This window comes from Cylas formicarius, unplaced genomic scaffold, assembly GCF_029955315.1.
Source record: "Cylas formicarius isolate icCylForm1 unplaced genomic scaffold, icCylForm1.1 PGA_scaffold_3__17_contigs__length_32017465, whole genome shotgun sequence".
Lineage (NCBI taxonomy): Eukaryota > Metazoa > Arthropoda > Insecta > Coleoptera > Brentidae > Cylas > Cylas formicarius.
Window position 1 is genome coordinate 31,396,697 of NW_026844326.1, and position 18,803 is coordinate 31,415,499.

The 18,803-nt window shown below is 35.9% G+C and overlaps 3 protein-coding genes across 6 annotated transcripts in view; 2 read left to right on the forward strand and 1 right to left on the reverse strand.

Moving 5' to 3' along the window:
* Window positions 1-205: 205 nt before the first annotated feature.
* On the forward strand, window positions 206-9,324 carry LOC132700191 (exocyst complex component 7). 4 transcript variants are annotated; one of them, XM_060667370.1, is made up of 12 exons: window positions 206-464; window positions 516-681; window positions 733-932; window positions 989-1,103; window positions 1,155-1,378; window positions 1,437-1,596; window positions 1,645-1,838; window positions 1,898-2,077; window positions 2,127-2,361; window positions 2,420-2,636; window positions 2,689-2,922; window positions 8,976-9,314. In XM_060667370.1, the coding sequence occupies exons 1-12, from the start codon at window positions 414-416 to the stop codon at window positions 9,166-9,168; spliced, it is 2,169 nt and encodes a 722-aa protein (XP_060523353.1). In that variant the 5' UTR covers window positions 206-413; the 3' UTR covers window positions 9,169-9,314. The 4 variants fall into 4 exon arrangements, with proteins under 4 accessions (XP_060523353.1, XP_060523354.1, XP_060523355.1 ...); XM_060667371.1 differs by lacking the exon at window positions 8,976-9,314 and adding an exon at window positions 4,196-4,335 and having other exon boundaries at window positions 209-464; XM_060667372.1 differs by lacking the exon at window positions 8,976-9,314 and adding an exon at window positions 3,044-3,460 and having other exon boundaries at window positions 209-464.
* LOC132700192 (rab GTPase-binding effector protein 1) lies at window positions 4,414-14,458 on the reverse strand. Its single transcript, XM_060667374.1, has 14 exons — window positions 14,276-14,458; window positions 14,138-14,221; window positions 13,962-14,066; window positions 13,679-13,858; window positions 13,491-13,627; window positions 13,214-13,315; window positions 13,028-13,159; window positions 9,958-10,193; window positions 9,705-9,902; window positions 9,560-9,653; window positions 6,766-6,941; window positions 6,592-6,715; window positions 6,420-6,536; window positions 4,414-4,700 (listed from the first exon to the last, which is right to left on the reverse strand). The coding sequence occupies exons 1-14, from the start codon at window positions 14,316-14,318 to the stop codon at window positions 4,428-4,430; spliced, it is 2,001 nt and encodes a 666-aa protein (XP_060523357.1). The 5' UTR covers window positions 14,319-14,458; the 3' UTR covers window positions 4,414-4,427.
* A 710-nt stretch (window positions 14,459-15,168) lies between these two features.
* The window catches only part of LOC132700196 (serine/threonine-protein kinase S6KL), a 70,429-nt gene continuing 66,794 nt past the window's right edge, over window positions 15,169-18,803 (forward strand). The window contains exons 1-3 of the mRNA XM_060667382.1: window positions 15,169-15,395; window positions 15,454-15,554; window positions 15,868-16,217. Coding sequence (XP_060523365.1) covers window positions 15,309-15,395; window positions 15,454-15,554; window positions 15,868-16,217 — 538 coding nt within the window. The 5' untranslated portion in view covers window positions 15,169-15,308. The remainder of the gene's footprint in view (window positions 15,396-15,453; window positions 15,555-15,867; window positions 16,218-18,803) is intronic.

Genomic DNA, 18,803 nt, shown 5'->3' on the forward strand with positions numbered 1-18,803 from the left:
ACCTAAAAAAATAGTTAAATTTGTGGAATACATTGGAAGGGATTACAATTAACCAGTGTACTGAAATAAAACCTTGGGAAAGGAGTACCCATATTAACTTAGCCATGAAAGTATAAAAAAGAAGAAGATGATAAATTGGTTAAGGCTTTCGCGGCCCGTTGATAAGCTATTATCTTCATTCGGGTTTAAAGGCCGTCGTCGATTGGAATTACTTCCTAACGTTTCGCTAGCACGAGTGGCGAGCTTCTTCAGAGGTCCTTCCATCTCCGATGTTGGACGTAGACGTTAAACCTGAATGAATATAATAGCTTAAAAGAAGAAGATGTCAAATTAAGAAGATTTAGAGTCATTCAAGAGATGTTAATGTTCAAATAGATTTATATATATTTTTTAATCCAAACGCTTGTTTAAAAATGAATTTAAACGAAGATCGAGAACACGAAATCACAAACAAATTGGAAAAAGTGGGTTTCATTTTTCAATTAAAGCAGTGTTTTAAATAATTTATAATTTAGGAACAGGCAAATTTGTCCTTGTTACAAGAGAGGCTACTGAAAAGCGGGCAGATTACGAAAAGCATTGGAAATATTCTAAATACGTTCGAACAAAGATTATCCCGACTAGAAGAGACTATTGTCCCGGTGTACAATGAAACTGAAAGTCTTCAGAAGGCTCAGTACAGTATGTAATTCTGAAACTTTCTTTATATTCACTAAAGTATTCGTCTATCAGATATTGATAGGACTTTGCAGTTGCTGGACAATGTCGTTAGTTATTATGAAGTGTCCAGTGAAGTGGAACATATAATAGAAAGGGGGCCAGGTGAAGGACACGCCGAGTTGGACACTTATATCGAAGCCTTAAATCGATTAGATAATGCACAGAAATATTTCGAAAAAAATATTCCCCAAAGCGTTGAGCTTATCAATGTGGTAAAAAATGTATTTTTTTTAAGTTTCAGTTGGAATACAATTTTGTTGGTTTGTAGTCATCTTTTTTTCATAAAGGCAGCGACAGGCTGAATGCTGAGTTTAAAATAATATTGGATAAGTACAATACACCACTTTTACCAGTGGTTCTATTAGAATTAATTAGTTTCGAAGGTCCGTAGTTATATTAGTTTTTTATATGGATTGGGCAAATATTATTTTTAGAACCCAAAGAATGCAAGGTTTACCCCAAGCAAATCCCAGTAGAAGCCAAAGACCAGCTGGTTAAAATATCCTCGTGGTTGCTGAGTCATAATCGGGACGAATTTTTGACGGTTTATGGCAAAATTCGAGGCGGCGTGCTGCAAAGGTCTTTAACGATGCTCAGAAATCACCAAAAGTCCGTTAGCGGTGGCAGCGTGCACGGCACTTCAGGTTCCCCCATGCTGGTGCGAAGCGACAGTGCAGATTCAAAATCGATCTGCCATTTTTATTTTCGTCTTGCAGAAACCGAAATTTCAGAACAGGCACGAAGCCAAACGTCAGCCTTCCACGAGGAGGCTTCAGGCATTCGAAAGGAAAGCAAACAGGATGTTCCTGAAAGCTTCGCAGACTTTGGAGCATTCCACCGGTCTTACTCTGGGCAGCAGACGAGCTTCGCATCTAGGTTAGTTTAGGTTAGTTTTTTTTTAATTTTTAATTAACGTTTAAATAGATACCTCGTATACCGGTGAAGAGGTAGACAACGAACAAGAAATGGAAAACTATCTAGTGTGCGTTATCGCTTTGCATAAACTGATGCAGATCGAGCAACATTTACTAAAAGAAATTATAACTCCAGCCCATCGGCCCAGAGTGTTTGAGCTCGTCGTTCGCGATGCTATGGACACCATAGTTCAGGACGGTGAGGTACTTAAACTTTGGCATTCATAAAAATTGCACACTTTTATGGATTCGTGGCGTTTCAGAATATCGTGGCACGAGCTAAAAAATGCATTCAAAGGCACGACTTCGGTACCGTCCTGGTTATCTTCCCCATATTTAAGCAATTGCGAGCGCTCAAACCCGATTTCGATAGAACTATAGAACAATGCGACCCCAACGTCAAACTAAAGTTCGAGTCCATTTTACAGATGCTCCATTCGACTGTAAGTACGCGGCCAGTTTTCGCTGAGGCTCTATGTTGTTGGTTACCAGGGATCGAAAGCTTTGGAAGACTTCATAGAGAGTCTCAGGTCGGATTCTGTGACGCAATTGCCGCCAGATGGCACTGTGCACGAACTAACGAGCAATGTGATTATGTTCCTGGAACAGCTGCTCGATTATATAGATACTATTGGTATAGTTTTGTTGCAGGATCCCAATTACTCGAAACAACTTGAAAAACTCAAGTATTCTGATCAAAATAAAGCCCTGCTGGGCCTCTATATTAGTGAGTTTGGTGGGTGTTTTCTTTTTTTTTCCTCGGTGACGTTTTTTCCCACTGCTAGAAAAGGTATTGGTCCAGTTGAACCACACGTTGATCAGTAAAAGCGAGCAATACAATGACGGCGCCCTAAAAGCCCTTTTCAGATTGAACAACAACAATTATGTCTTGAAGTCTTTACAAAGGAGCAGCCTGCTAGAGCTGTACCTAATTTCCGAGCCCAAATGCGAGGAGTACTACTACAGTTCCATACAGGACCACAAAAAAGCGTATTCTCAGAGGTAATACGCGACCTAGCGGATCGCGGTGGCCATTTTGTGAGGTTATTTCCAGCTGGAACAAGCTCTTGGGTTACATAGACTCGGACGATCCCTATTTTCACGGGGACAAATTGAAAGACAAGGACCGTGCCGCGATAAAGGATAAATTCGCCGGTTTTAACAGAGAATTCGAAGAGATATCCAAAGTTCAAAGGGGCTACTCCGTCCCGGACGTTGAACTTCGGGAAAGCATCAAGCGGGACAATAAGGAGCTGATCATTCCAAAATACGACGCTTTCTATAATAGGTATGGTTTATTTGTTTGATTAGTGATAGTATACGGGGTGTTCGGAAATAAGTTGAAATGTCATAACAAACCAAAACATTCATTCGATTGCTCTGTTAATATATTTTGATTTTCGGTTCAGGGGGTGGAGGTAACAAACTGAATCAATAAACCTAACCATATAACTACTAGACATATAGAAGCCCAGCCTATGCTGACAGTACAGTTTTTAACCAATGACAGCTCTAATTTCAAATTCTGCCCCACAAGAACAACATGGCCGCGGACAGGTCGTCAATAAGTTTGGATGCGGAATTGTATATTCCCAAAATATGTCGAAACGCTATTAAATTGTCAGGCAAAAAAGAAGCGAAGATCTGGAAAAAGTTGTTTAAAAAATTAGCGACAAATGCAGCAATGTAGATACTATTTTTACCGAATTTTTTTCATATAAGCTATTTTTTCGGAATCTGCAAATTTTTAAATCTTATGCCAATGACAGAAAAAACAAACGACGATCACAAGTTGTCAAAATAACATTTTTTTTTAATGGAATGCCCTATATAGTGTTAAGTTTATTATTTATTATTATTTATTTATTTATTATTATTATTATTTATGTAAACTAATAATATGTATGGCATTCCATTTTTAAAAAATCTTCAAACTTTTGTATTTACATTTTTTTTTTCTATTTTTTAAAATTAACCTTGTAGGTGGGTGTCAAAATATAATGAATAAACAAGTACAAAATCAGTATTTTTTGATGGGACCAGTTTCTATTTAATCAGTGTCAAATTGTGTGTGCACGTACTGCAGTATTCACTTACCTACCTGACCTGTCAATGAAATACCCCAGATTTGCCGAAAATTTCCTGCCGACAGATCCAGTAAATTCTTCCTGTTGTAGTTGAACCGATTTTGGTGAATCCCCACTATTTTGCGGTAATAATTTCTGTAGTCTTTTAACCGATAGAAAGACTATTTCGTTTTCGCTAAGCGTGATGACAAACGAAAACTTTCCCATATTGAATTAGCAAAAGCACAAATTACACAAGTTGGTGAGTGAGAGTCCTAGATAAACAACATTAAAATCTTTTAAATGAACTTAAGTACTTAAGGCAACACTTACCCGTGTATTCTTACAATTTTGACCACAAGCACAAGTTTTCCAGAGGATGGGCATTTTTATCACAAAAATATGGGAATCATAAATTTTCCAGCTATTTTTTATAGCTATATGAACATAGCCCATAAAAGCACACTACAGCTATGGCCGTTAACGTTGTTGCAGGTATGGGGTGTTAAATTTTACCAAAAATCCGGAGAAGTACATAAAGCACAGGCCCGGAGAAGTGTCCGCCATAATCGACAGGTTTTTCGATGTCGCGGCGTAAATAAAAAACTTATTCGTTTCAATAAAGTGTCTATTTACACGGAAAAATGTTTATCAATGCAACATTTTTGTACTTAAAACCCTATGGAAATGGTTCAACGTGACACATCCCGCTGTACAGGTTAACGGATCAGTTTAGGGGCGGGGCCTCGCTGAAATAGGGGGCCGAACTCTTGACTAGGAGGGTGTGACACACGTCGCAGACCTTCGAAGGCCGCAGGTTGGGTCCCGACTGTACGGTTCTGCTTAAACACGACGGGCAAAATATACGACCGCAATGCCTGCAGTGCTGCCTCTTCCTGTCCCTAGAAAATGGCGACCGGCACGCCGGACACTCGCTCACGTCCTCGTCGTGTTGCCACCGCACCTCGTGATCTAATTCCCTAATCTTTTCCAGTTCCATCTGTAAATAGTTTCGACTCAAAGGATCCTACTCTGTACCTACTCATATACGGTTTGAAGGGGCGGAGCTAAAAGAGGGGCACGATCATTGTCTCCTCTAAGTCACGGTTAAGTCTTTACCTGTCACCAATATGGGAATCGGTCATCCGAGATAACGGCCACGCCCCCCTATTTTAGCTCCTCCCCCCTCAAACCATATATAAGCAGGTACAGAATAGAACCAATTTCAGTTAATTTACTACCGCACTCATAGATTATTGGTTTAGCTGTCTCAGAGACAATTAAAAGAAATGGAGCTTCATGGCGACTACTGATACTGATGTAGATATCAAAATAATTGTTTATCATTGGAAAATAAAACACTGCAGGTGTGTGCATAAATTCGAAGGAACTTCAATGTTCTTAATTAGTGGATATTTGATGTAATTTATTTAATAATAATAATGTGGACCGTTTATTTCGAAAGTGGTCTAACTCCATATTCTCTTGTTTCGAGAAGATTCAATAAAGAAATTATCATAAATATTAAATTTGATTATATAGATTTGATTTAGGCGAATAAGACTACAATAATACGTTTTTATGGGCTGTAAATGGACTTACAACAGTTTCAAAATTAGACAACCGTAACAGTCGTTTAATTTCAATTTTAAAAAATCAAAAACCCTTTATGTCTAAACTCGAAAAATTTTTTTAGGCAACTTTTTGTTTTTCGTTAAAAATCTTTATTTTTAGACTTTAGATGTGAACTCCAGATAATTGGTCTTATTTATTTATAGTGAAGAACAAACTTACGCTTATTTCTCGTATTTATGAAAAACAGTTTTTCACGTTTTCTGAGAAATCAGTTTTTTGAGTTGTGTCACTTTTAAAGCAAGTATCTATTCGAATACTACTTTCGAGACTGAACTTTAACTATTTTTGTTTTCCACTCTTTTTTTTACGTTCTGTACTATTTTGTTGCGAAATAATAATACCAATTATTATTATTAACACGTTTTTCTGTACACCCGATAAAAATAAAAAACACTAGATCCCGGGGTAATTCGGAACCAACTTTAGTTGGAAAACCAAAGATTTTCAAAATCTTAGTGTTTTTATAGAAATGTCTTCAAATAATTTTATATTTTGTTATTTTTTTCATTTAAAAAGTTTCAAATGTTTTTTTTTTGTTTATGTTCCTTCAAATATTTATATTTTTAAGTTTAAAATGTTTTAAACGTTTGCAGTCTGTGTGTACCTTTGATTTAAGTGCTGTTTAAGTAATAAATAATCTATCCTAAGTATTTAACTGAAAAAACTCACCAGAATTTGGCTTTTTCAGCACTAAACTTTAAACGTTTTCTGCAGCTAAATTCTTTTTTTACATTACAAAAAAATGTATGTCAGGATTTTTTTTTTAAGAATGTAATACATTTGTCGAAAATCGCCAAAAATGTTTCAATTTGAAATAGGTAACTTTTTCTTTTTCGTTAAAAATGTTTATTTTTAAACTTTATAAGTGAGAACTCCAGATAATTCGTCTTATTTATTTATATTGGAGAAAAAACTTATTCCGTATTTAAATTTTGTTCATAAAACTGCGTATTTATGAAAAAACAGCATTTATTGAGTTGTCGCTTTCAAAGCACTTTTTGTCATTGTTTTCCACTCCTTTTTTACGTTCTCTATAATTTTGTTGCGAAATAATATTATTTATTATTATTATTTACCGACCCACCTGCAGACTTTGCGATAGCCTCACGAAATCCTTCTGGACGGTCTCCGAAGTATCCAGATCCTGCTGCAACGAGTGCACCCTGTTCTTCAGCTCGCCATTTTGGCCCTCCAGTTGTCTCTACGACCCGACATCGACACAAAATCGCAAATATTTCTCACCAACACTAACTTACGATCGCGTTTTGTAACTCCGTTATTTTTTCCTCCAATTCCGTTACTTTGTGGTTGGTGATTTTCAGTTTTTCCTGATCGCCCAAGATGTGTCTCCTTTCGTTTTCGTGCTGAACCAACTGGCGCCTGCAAACGATAGCGATGAACGGGGCAATGAAGAACGTTGAGTGACTCACTGTAGGGATATAACCTCCCTCTCCAAACTCGTTTTTTCACGCCGCTCATTTTCCACCTGGTCCTTCGTCAATACGAGCTCCGACTCCAAACCGATAATCTTCTCTTCCAAAACTTCCTTGCCGATCTTCGCTATGATGAGCTCCTGGTGGTTTTTAAGGACCAACTCGTGCAAATCCTTCGGGCGCAAAAGAAAGAGGTGGCTTTTACTAGATGAAAATCCATTTAACAAAATAAATAAGAACTAAAAGTTCAGATTTTCACGAGATTATATATTTTTACATGACAATGGTTTCGACAACATCGTGTCTTTATCAAATGTAATATTTACAAACTACCTGGAACTGTATATACCGAAAAATGACAATAAAACCTTAATTAATGTTTTTAAGTTCAATAAAGGAGAGGTATTTAAATATAATTGATCGTTAAGCAATACATTTGAATGTCTCATTTTGTTCATCTCCATGGCTTCCAATAAATTCAATTTTCTACTGTTTATGGCTGTATGTAAAATGTCAAAATTGTCGTCAAAAATATGTTTTTCTTTGTAGGATAATTAAAATCTAGACTATTGTTTTCAAACGCTCTTTTATGTTCGTTAATGCGTTTCCTGAAGGATCTACCTCTTCGTCCAATATATATTTTAGGACAAGATCCGCATTTCAACCTGTAGACACCTGATTTTTGAGAATTCGTTTTATTGTCCTTTCAAAATTTTTCTATTGTGTTGTTAGTTCTGAAAGCAATGTTTGAACCACATTTTGACAAATATTTTGAAACTTTTTCACTAGGTTCTTCTATGTATGTAATTATTTTAAATTGTTCGTGTTCTGTATTAGATTTCGGATAAATAGAGTTCACTGTTGTCTGGGTTTGTTTTTTATTTATAATTTTATCGATAATGGACTGATTGTAGCCGATGTTCAGTGCAATTTGTTTAATGATATTAAGTTCTTTGTTTTCTGTTGAGAGTGGCGTATTAAGAAGTCTGCGTATAAATGAGTGAAATGCAGCCATCTTGTGTGTATAAGGGTGATTGGAGCTGTTAGGTATGACTATGTCCGTATGTGAAGGTTTATGATATATTGAAAAATCTAATTTGTTTTGCGCTTTCGTAATAGTTAAGTCTAAAAAATTAATAGAGTTATCCTGTTCAATCTCTTTATACGATTATGTAATGAGTTAATGTAATTTAAAAAAGAATTCAATTGTCTGTCCGTTTCAACAAAGCAAGCGAAGACATCATCCATGTATCTACGCCATCATAGAAAACTTTTGCTTCATGGATCTTCTAGGATATTTTCCAAATTATCCATAGTTATCCATAAAAATCTCAGCTAGCAAAGGTTTGATTATGTGAAACCCACTTAGTCCTTTGTTAGGCGAGATTTTTATGGATAATTTTGAAAATATCATACTAGAACATCCTATAAGTAAAAGTTTTCTATAGTGATATAGATGATGCCTTTGCTTGCTTTGTTGGAACAGACAGACAATTGAATTCTTTTTTAATTTACATTAACTCATTACATAATCGTATAAAATTCACTATCGAGATTGAACAGGATAACTCTGTTCATTTTTTAGACTTAACTATTACGAAAACGCAAAACAAATTAGATTTTTTTCCATTTACCACAAACCTTCACACACGGACACAGTCATACATAACAGCTCAAATCACCCTTAAACACACAAAATGGCTGCATTTCACTCTTTTATAATACGCCACTCAGAAAATTACAATAAAGAGCTTAATATTATTAAACAAATTGCACTGAACAACGGCTACAATCCGTCCATTATCGATAAAATTATAAATAAAAAGAAATCCAGACAACAGTAAACTCTATACGAAACCCAATACAGAATACGAACAATTTAAAAAAAATTACATACATAGGAAAAACCAGTCAAAAAGTTGATATCTACAAATTTGGGACGCTTAACACATTTCTTATTTAGCACGGGATTTCAGGAACACCCTGTACAAGTTTTTGCTCTCTATACGGGCTACAGTCTTTTAGTTATGACCAATTTTCAATATAGGGGGACCTATTTTTTTTTTTTTTTAATTTGCGACGCACCCTGTATATTTTTCAAAAATTGTCAAGAATAAAAGTTTATGAAGCCGTATTCTCTGCGTCTTCTGGTTCAAGGATATTTTGGTCTCGTAAACGGTTTTTGAAAAATCATGTTTTTTTTTTAGAATACTTCCCGACTCCCCAGCCCGCCCATTTTCAATAGATTCCGTCACGGGGCATACCTTCATATATGTGCCAAATATGAAGTCGATCGCTTCAAATTTCGGACACTTATCGTGTTTCATGGCAAGGTCCAAAGAACAGTCGAAAATCGCGAAAAAAAGATGGATACCGGAGCCGGCTCAGGGCCATTGCTAATAAGCTTATGTGCCTCGTGGGGGGTTAAAAAGAAGGAAAATTTTAATTTTGTAGCTCCAACCGTTCGAAAGTTATTCAGAAAAATCCAAAAGACGAGACAGACAAAAATTTTTTTTTTAATTTCGACGGTGATCATTCCTGTACCAACGGCGATCCCGTAGGACCTACCGTTACCGAGATATAAAATTTTTATACAGTGAGTGTGACTTTGCCTAGTACCTTGTTTTAAAATTTACCATACGCAATTAAAATATCGAATAAAAATTGTTTTTTTGCATAATTATTAAAAAAAAAAAAGCATAAATAATAAGTATTTGCAAAAAAAAAAAAATTTGTATCTAAATTGATTAAAAAAATGTGCATTCAGGGGTTAATGAAATTTAGCTCTCACCTCCACGGTATCGGGAAGGTTTATGGCCTCGCTCTCCAAATCTTGAGAATGTATCGCGTATTTACCTACAAGGTGATCGTTTTCCTTCTGCAACCTGGAAAGAGCGGTTAAAACAAACACCAAACGTCAGTATCGGCTCGGTTACTTATCCAGCTCGTGGTAAATTTTTTCCCTATCTTTGGTCACTTTGGCCAAACTGGCTCGCATCTCCGAACGGGCCTCCTCGAAATACTCCCTCAGCTCTTTCAAATCGAGCTCCGTACATTCGGTGATTTTCGTCAGTTCGGCCACTTGGTGTTTGTGCTCCTCCTTTTTCTCGTTCCATCTCTCCTCCATTTCCTTTCTTGTTTCCCACACAAAAGATTAGCTAAAGTTCCAAAAGGTTTCCGCGTTATCACCTAAATCCGATCTCTTTGAGCAAGTCCTCGCGGTGTCGCTCCGTGGCTTTCTCGGCCACTTGCACTTTGACGGTTAGCTCGCTGTTCTTTTGCTGTTCCTTGACCAGCTGAGCCTCGTAGTTGCTGCACATGTCGCACAAACCATTCTTTTGCATATCGAACGAGGTGTTCGTGGAGGCGGTCGTTTGCAAATGGACATGCTGGGACGAACGGTCGACGCCTTTCTGCCCATCGGGCTGAAACGGGAACAGTTTCAGTAGACAACGCACTTTGAACATCGTTACGATTTTAGAATGGTCATAGTTAATAGTAAAACCGTTATCGCAAAAGTAAATGTTTACAAATTAGAGTAAAAGATTGTCTTGCGTATTCATAAGGCACAAATAAAAATTAGACGATCCCCGGGCATAATGAAAAGATAAGGAAAATCGTTTTGTAATGTGTTTATTGTCGCATTACCTCCATAAACAGGAAAAGCAAACACCCAAACAGCCTTACGTGAGATTTTATTCAGAAACTGTTGTGTCTTTTATTTGGTATTAATATTATTATCACTAACTGATTTAATTTTTTTTTGTTCATTTTTTGGGAAAGGGCTTTCTGCTCCATATTCCATGAACTTTCTTTACACTTGAAGTTGCGGGTTGCGCCGCTTGGGGATCGCCCCGTGTGTGAGGCGGGGAGCTCTCGAAGCCTGGGCGAGAGACCGGGCCGCGGGGGGCTGGAGAGTTGCTCCGGGAATGAGGCAGGCGAGGCTTATGATGGATGGGCCCGCCCTTCCTCGGACCAGGGAGCTGCTTAGACTGACCAGGAGGGAGTGTAGAGCACTAACAGGGGCCTACACAGGACATTGCAGGCTTAGGAGGCATCTCTGCTTGCTAGGCATTGGAGACGACCCGGAGTGTAGGTGGTGCATGGAAGGGGAGGAGACCCCGTATCATCTGCTCACCGAGTGCCCTGCCTTGACATGGGCAAGATTGGGAGTCTTCGGAACGGCCCTGATCGATCCGGACTCAGTGCACGGTATTGGGCTAAAGGATTTGCTGACCTTCTACAGGAGGGACGGCATTCTGGACGCCCTCTAGAGCGGCCTGGGGGCACAACGGGCCCATCTGGTGGCCTAAGTGCTTGGACGCCCGCGAGGGCGCCCCCCTTTAATACCAATACCAATACCAATACACATGAAGGACGGAGTACTGGTGATACCATGTTCACTTTGACATCTACTATTCTTAAAAACTTAAATTTAGGTTTATTGATCTGGCAAAAGCATTTAACGTGGTTCCTCAAGCAAAAAACTGGTATGGTATCAGAGGAATAGTGAACAATTATCTGGCAGATAGGTATCAGATAGTGAAAGTAAATGGTTACACAAGTAACATGATTGCTTTCGAAAAATCGTCACGGGGGTGGGGGGGGGCAAAGTTATAAAAGGAAAGAACTTCGCGATTTCGTGTGGTAAAGGGACGCATTGTTTTTCTATCCTGCTCCTGCGGACCACTATGGAACTTTCGCAAAATCGATGTAATTCAATTTTGCATGCACCCTGTATCAAGTGACCTTCAGATCTGGTCGAACTTCAAAGGTATATAACGACGAGACAGACAAAAATTTTTTTTTTTTATTTCGACGGTGATCATTCCTGTACCAACGGCGATCTCGTAGGACCTCCGTTACCGAGATATAAAAATTTTATACGAACGCAGATACTTTCGAAAAAATCCATTTCATCGATTTTCGAAAGTAACAAACTCAAAATAAAAATTGGTGTCCCGTAAGGCGCGGTCTTAGGACCTATACTTTTCATTAAATATATAAACTGTTTATTGAATTTAAGCGCCAATGCCTTGACTGTGTTATACGCAGATGACACTAATCTTCTTTTTAGTGGTGATAACTGGAATACAATTAGAACACAAATATTAGAGTTATTTGACACGTGGCCTAACAAACAGAAATATTCAAGTACCAACCAATTACAATGATATAAATTTTAAATTTTATCAATATATTGGTCCCGAAATAAATCATATTTTACCAGAAGAGATAAAAAATATTACTAATTCAAGCTTGTAAATAAATTGTAACAGTGAAAGATCGCAATCTCTATTTCAATGACCATACGGTACATATATTTGTTGTAATAGATTTAGATGTTGGGATCTACGCTCTATACTATGCTATGTAATGAAATTATATAAAATAGAATATTATATATTTTTTGTTTAAATTTCATCAATAAAACATAGGGCACATACAAATGCTTCTTGCATTTTGGTGCCACTTAAAAATAAATAAATTAAAATGAGTAGTTCAAATGTACCAATCTGAATTGAAGATAAGGTTCACATAGAAGTAATTAAAACCACAATTAGTTCAAATATACTTCACTACTAGCAGTCCCTATAGCTTTCGTGAAACATTTCTGCTTTTAATATCTAAAGAATTCGTTATTTTTAATCGAATAAGTGACACAGTTAACGGATAGAGGATGAAGACCATCAAACGGCTTGTTTTTGAGTTAAACCCACAGAAACCAAAATAAAAGTCCACTGCGCGATCCAAACAATGCGCTATCGAGGTGCATTAAACATTTTGGTCCTTCGAGCCGGATTTTGATTCCGTAATATTTGTCAAAACAAAAGTGGCATTAAAAGATACACTTATTTTGTAGTGATCGCGAGACGTAGAAGTGTGAGATAGCAACAGGTTCAATTTTTTAATACGTTATTTTAATGCAGATAAACGATATGTTTTCGCAAAGTTTTACTCGATGCGGAAGAAAAAATTAACAAAAATTAAAAAATCTAAATTAAGTTAAGTCTTATCAGTCGCATTAGAAGCTAAAAATGATGCTGCAATAACGCAATAATATAAGAAATTCCTGAAAAATTTCATAAAAGGCCTTTTAAATCGAACCTCTAAAAACTTTTGGTATTTCGTTTTAGGTGAAATACTATTGAAATCGCTTTTCAAACCAGTTTTGGAAGTCTCACAGGGTAAACCTGATGATTTCTTTTTCATAGCAGTTACATAACCTCACTAATTGAAAGCGAAACTTTATACCCACCTCGACTGAGTGTTTACACTCGTTGCACTTTTGAAGCTGTTCATCTGTAGCCCTCAGTTTTTCTTTTAGCGCTTTGATTTGATCCTCCAGTGGCTCCACCAAAGATTTTAATAGTTCCGTATCGTATTGGGCCTACAACAAAAATTTAAAGTCTCCGATAGAGACTCTTAAGAAGAAAAAGTCTACCTTTTTTGAACTGTCATCGTCCTGCGACGAAAAAGTGTCCACCCCTAATTTCCTGATTTTCGTCAGTGCATTTAATACAACGCTGGGAGCCAAACTATGTTCCTGAAACAATTAAAATCTTAAAAAAAAAGGTATCAGTGAAACAAAACTACACCTTCAGAACATTTAGATAGGAGAGCATTTTTTTTTACTTAGAATATTGGGGCAAGCTGATAATAGCATGTAAATGAAATACGCATATGTAAATTAACAACGTTATCGCTGAAAGTCAACTTACTTGGTTGGCATTCTGGGTCAGTTGCCTCTGCTCCTGCAAAATGGCGATTTCCTTTTGCAAATCCTCTATGTGCGACTCTAATTTTAATAATTTATTGTCATATTCGGTTTGCGTGGAACTGGATTCCTCTATGGTCTCTAAAAAGTTGTGCTACATAAATTTTGGTATGTACTAACTTAATAATGTACCATGTACTAGTGTTTGCCAATTTGCTATCTCTTCTTCCGCTTTCCTTTTCTCTACAAAATTTGATTCGACTGTTATACGGTTCACCACTAATTGGCTTTTAACATCATCGAGTTCATTCTTAAGCTGTTTCACTTGTTCGCTAAGTGAAAAGTTTTCTTCACTTTTCCTAAACAGTTCAGCTAAAAATTGGCGGAAAGATCAATATTTATTGTTAATATGTACTAAATTTTAATTGTAGCGCAACAATTATACATTTTCGCAAGTCACGTATGCATCACTTACTATCTTTTTGCAAAAACAACTCTTTCAATTTGGCTCTTTGTCCATTAAATTCATCAGTTAGCCGCTTGTTTTCTGCTTCCAGTTTCTGCACTTGTAACTGCAAATCTACAAGATCAGAATCCTCAAAAATATAGACAAAAACATTTTCAATCGAACTTAATTTAATTAACACTTACCATCTTTTTGCAGACGCAATTCTTTACATTCTTCAGTTACCCGTTTATTTTCTGGGTCTAATTTTTCCAATTGCGGCTGCATATCTACGAATTATCGAAATTTGAAAATCCCGAAAAAATATTTTGCCAACAAGTTACCCCCTTCACAATTAAAAACCTGCTCATCATCTGTATGATCCATTTATTTTTGTTAAGTATGGGGCTAGTAGCTGCGAATATTTTTACATTGCACGGCCCCAAATTCGAAATAAATACTGCAAAAATTAATTTATACAAACTTTATTTTTGCTAATTCTTGGCATGACAGCACATAGGAGATTGGTGACCGCCAAGCACAGCTGTCTAATCACTTTCCACAGACCAGAGATTAAAGTGGGATGCGCTTGAATTGTCTGTGATTAAAACGTGTTCTAGTGATTATAGCTCAAAAATTAAAATTCCAAAATAATATGATTAATAAAAAAAGGGAATTTAGCGAATCACAATAACAACAGGGAAGTCAAATTAAGCTAAAACATAAAATATCCATTTGCACATACAGGCGACATCTAGAGAACAAGTGCAACTAATAATTAAAGCTGGGATAGATAATCTTTGTTAACAGATTTTAGTCGTGCTTGGACTTGCAATATCATTCCGTGTTGAATTAAGCCTTTTTTATTCTCAAAAATAGTTATTTGAAGCATATATAATTTACTATCTATATTAATTCAAACACAACAAATGAATTACATCCAAAATCGTTATTTTTCGAACTGGGTATAACACTAACGCATAAATCATGCTAGCGAAGCCTTTTATTATTTTCATCATAATTTGTTTTCCTGGTTTGCTACGTTTCCCGATTTCAAACTGTACAATCATAAATGCCGCCTGCAACACAGATGTGTGAACTGAGCTTTTGGCATTTCTCTTTTCTACGTCAGAGATCCGAAACAAAGCGCGACAAACTGTCTACTGTTGTCCTTTTTAGGGATACGGCAAATCGTCTTTGTCGTCGGGTTTTAGAAGGACGACTTGTGTCGTTGAATAAACATCGTAAATCAAGCAAATGTCGCCCAGGAAAAGCTGAGAAAAAGGTTCTTTACCTGATTGTTAATTTTACGGCCGTCTGAAATGATTGTCTATTATTTGTCGGACGTGCACTTTACGGTTAGAGAGGTACCTTCTTATGGGCAATAATTCCACGAAAAGTACTATTAACCAATTCGACTGTGGGCACGGGATTTACAAACAAAAGCAAGAGGATTCCAGGCAGGTAAGCAAGCTAGCAAAATTCTAACCTTTCAATTTGTTATTATACTGCGTCATTGTAGTTTAGCTTTAGCCGTTGTAGTTTGAAGAGTTTTGCGAGTGTCAGCGGCCAGGGGTCTATTTCATGTATATCTAAAAACTGGAACAGAATTTGCAGGGGAAGGTAAGTGTAGAACACTTCGTCCTGTTTAACCCAAAAATTTTATATATTTTTTTCTGCATGCGGTCGCCTAGTGATTGGTTTTGTTATCAGCACGGCAGCCAGTTTTTTCACAAACGTGCCTGGTCGATTTGTTTACATAACCCAGATTATATTAATGTTATTAGAGGAAATATTAAATTTGCAGATTCATATACTGACCCAGTTTGACTTCTTTTGGATAAAAAATAACCAATTTATTTTCACTTTTATGAAAAATGTTATGGCATTTTAAGTAAAGCGTGCCGATCAGGTTAAAAGTGTTGTTGTGTTTTAGGTGGAACGAGTCAGTTACCTTACGGTGCGAAGCGAGCAAAACTGCTTGGCCGCTAAAACAAACCGAGGCTTGTTTCCATCCAGAATTTTCCACAGTACCAAGTCATAACGCAGAAAGGTTTTCGCTGCTATGCGAACTAAGTAAAGGAGCATTCGGGGAGGTTTACAAGGTCAAAGACTCGGAGACCAAACGGATATATGCTTTAAAAGTTCTCTCCAAGTCAAGGATAATTACCGAGAACGCAGTTGAGCAAGTGAAACAAGAGGTGCAGATACAAAAGGCTTGCGGACATCACTGTTTCATCGCTGAATGCCATTTACAGTGGCAGACTAAGCACAAACTCTTCATAGGTAATGTAAATCGCTCATTATCATTCATTATTACAACTGAAATGTTCTGTTTATCTGCTTGTTCAAAAGTAATACCAAAATTTTTAATTTTTAAATTTAATTTTAAGGAAGTATAAAAAATTTGGCTGACTTGCCAATTTTTGGTGTTTTAATTAATGGGAAATAAGATTTGCATAATATAGTTAAGGCTACAAAATTATAGAAATCTGTCGATATTGATTTCAAGACAGTTAAACTTTAAAAATATTTTTTTAGCTTTTTTTTCTTAAAGCAAATTTAAATAAATAACGAATTTTGCATTTATCAGCAGAATAGTGAATATCGAATTTTTAGTTTGTTTTTTAGATAGGTTTTTATGACTTCAAATCATTTTTTTTAATAAGTATAGCACTCTTAATGCCTATTCAAAAACAATCTCAAAAGTTTTTAAATTTAAATTTAATTTTAAGGAAATATGGCAAATTTGCGGGACAGCAGATTAGCTGATAACCAAATAAATTATTTGTAAAAGTATGTACTATATTTTTAGTTTTTTTTTAGGTCCTGTTTCAAAAACTAATCAAAACCATCATGGTCTATTGATTATTTTGGTTTCATATTGTGTTTTGTTTATCTTCTTTTGCATGCTCATTTCATTTTCCTATATCATTACAATTGGTATGACTCATATAGCTAAGATAATAAAGTGGCCCTACTACGGTAAAAAGTGATGCGCCGCAGGTGGCTATAAAATTTTCGTAGAGAAGGTGTGGATCTTTTGCGCATGCGTCACCCCCAACTAATCGAATTGTCACATTGCCCTAATTTTTCTGAAAAAATTGATTAATTTTCCTCACAACGCAAAATCAGTCTCTGAAATCCGAATATAATTGGCAACGCCGAGATAGGAATTGCTATACCTTGCTATTGCCAGAGAATACTAATAGTCTGTGACATTGTTGTATACATTTTTGGTGGTTATGATTCCATCTTTTTGGTTATTTACATTTGAATCCAAATTGCAATAAAATATAGCTAAATTGTTGCGTGAATTGATACTAATATCTAAAGCCCGGTAGACACAATGCAATTTCTACATGTATTTTTAGCATTTAACAATTGCTATTAAATATTTTTAACGGGAAATTTTTTTGCGGTAGTCACCGTGCAATTTTTGCTAGCAAAATGTTTTTTAAAATTTGAGACAATAAAGTACACTTTTCAAAATAAATAAGAACTAAAAGTTCAGATTATCAGTTAAGTTATATTTACACTTTTAGAGTCACATTTCGTGAATTCGACTTTATTTACATTTTCAATTCCAATTCCAAACTACTTACATAATTATGTTAAAGACGCGTCCGTATGCTGTAATTCAGCATAATTTTAACCATGCATGCACACTTCAATTCCTTTTTTGCCTGAAAATTTCCACGTATTTTGAGAAAATACTGCCGTAAAAATGCAGCATCCGAACATTGACGACTTGCCAGCGGCCATATTGGTTGTTGAAAGCCGCATGGCGTTATGGGTCTAACGTCAGAATTTGTAATTAGAGCTGCCATTGGTTAAAAACGAAATTTCAAATCTCGCGCATGCGCATAATGAACAGACCTCAAAATTTTGTTACCTAGTTGCTTCACGAGTTCCAGTGCTATGAGAATAGGCAGGGCCTCTGCATGTGTAGTAGCTACATGGTATAAGTGGTAACCGTATTTAGTCGATAAATTATGACTTAAAATCATATCCTCTCTTTAATAAGTATGCTTTATAACACTCTTAATGCCTCTTCAAAAGCAATCTCAAAATTTTGCATTTTTAAATTTAATTTTAAGGAAATATGAAAAATTTGGCACACTTGTCATTTTTTTGATGTTTTTATTAACGTAAATAAGATAATCATAACATAGTGAATACATGTACACATATATACAGGCTCCAAAATTACAGAAATATGTTGATGTTGAATTTAACACTTTAAAAATATATTTTTTTTGCATTTCTTTTTATAGAAAGGTTAAATAAATAACGAATTTTGCTTCATAAAGTCTGTTCATAGATATAAGAAAGTGACTAACTGATAGGAATTAAGGAAAGACGCGGGCAAGCTATAACAATGAAATATGGCCGAACAGGTTCGTATTTTGCTTAGAATTTAATTATTTGGTGTTTTATTTATTTATTTATGTATTTATGTTTAAATCTAAAATAAAATTACAAATTATTTTTATTACCTACTTAAATTAATTAAAATTATTCACATAATATATCATCACCTGTTGTAATTATTATTTTTTCTATATTATTTGCAATATGGATATACGATTGTTCTGCTTTTTAAAGTTGTGATGTGAAAAACTTCGGTTTCTATAAGTTTGAGGACATTGGAGTTAACATGGGGAATAACATTGTTACGCCGAATGGCAGATTTCAGTTGGTGCCAAACATGTTCAATGGGATTAAATATACAGTGGGAGCCCTAAAACTGTATGGCCTAGATTTTTTGCATAATTATCACAGAAGTATTCCTTTTGTAGGTTCAAGCTTTGTAGAACCTCAATTAATTGCTTTTTGGTATAATCTTCGTGAAAATAAATGTCGTTATTA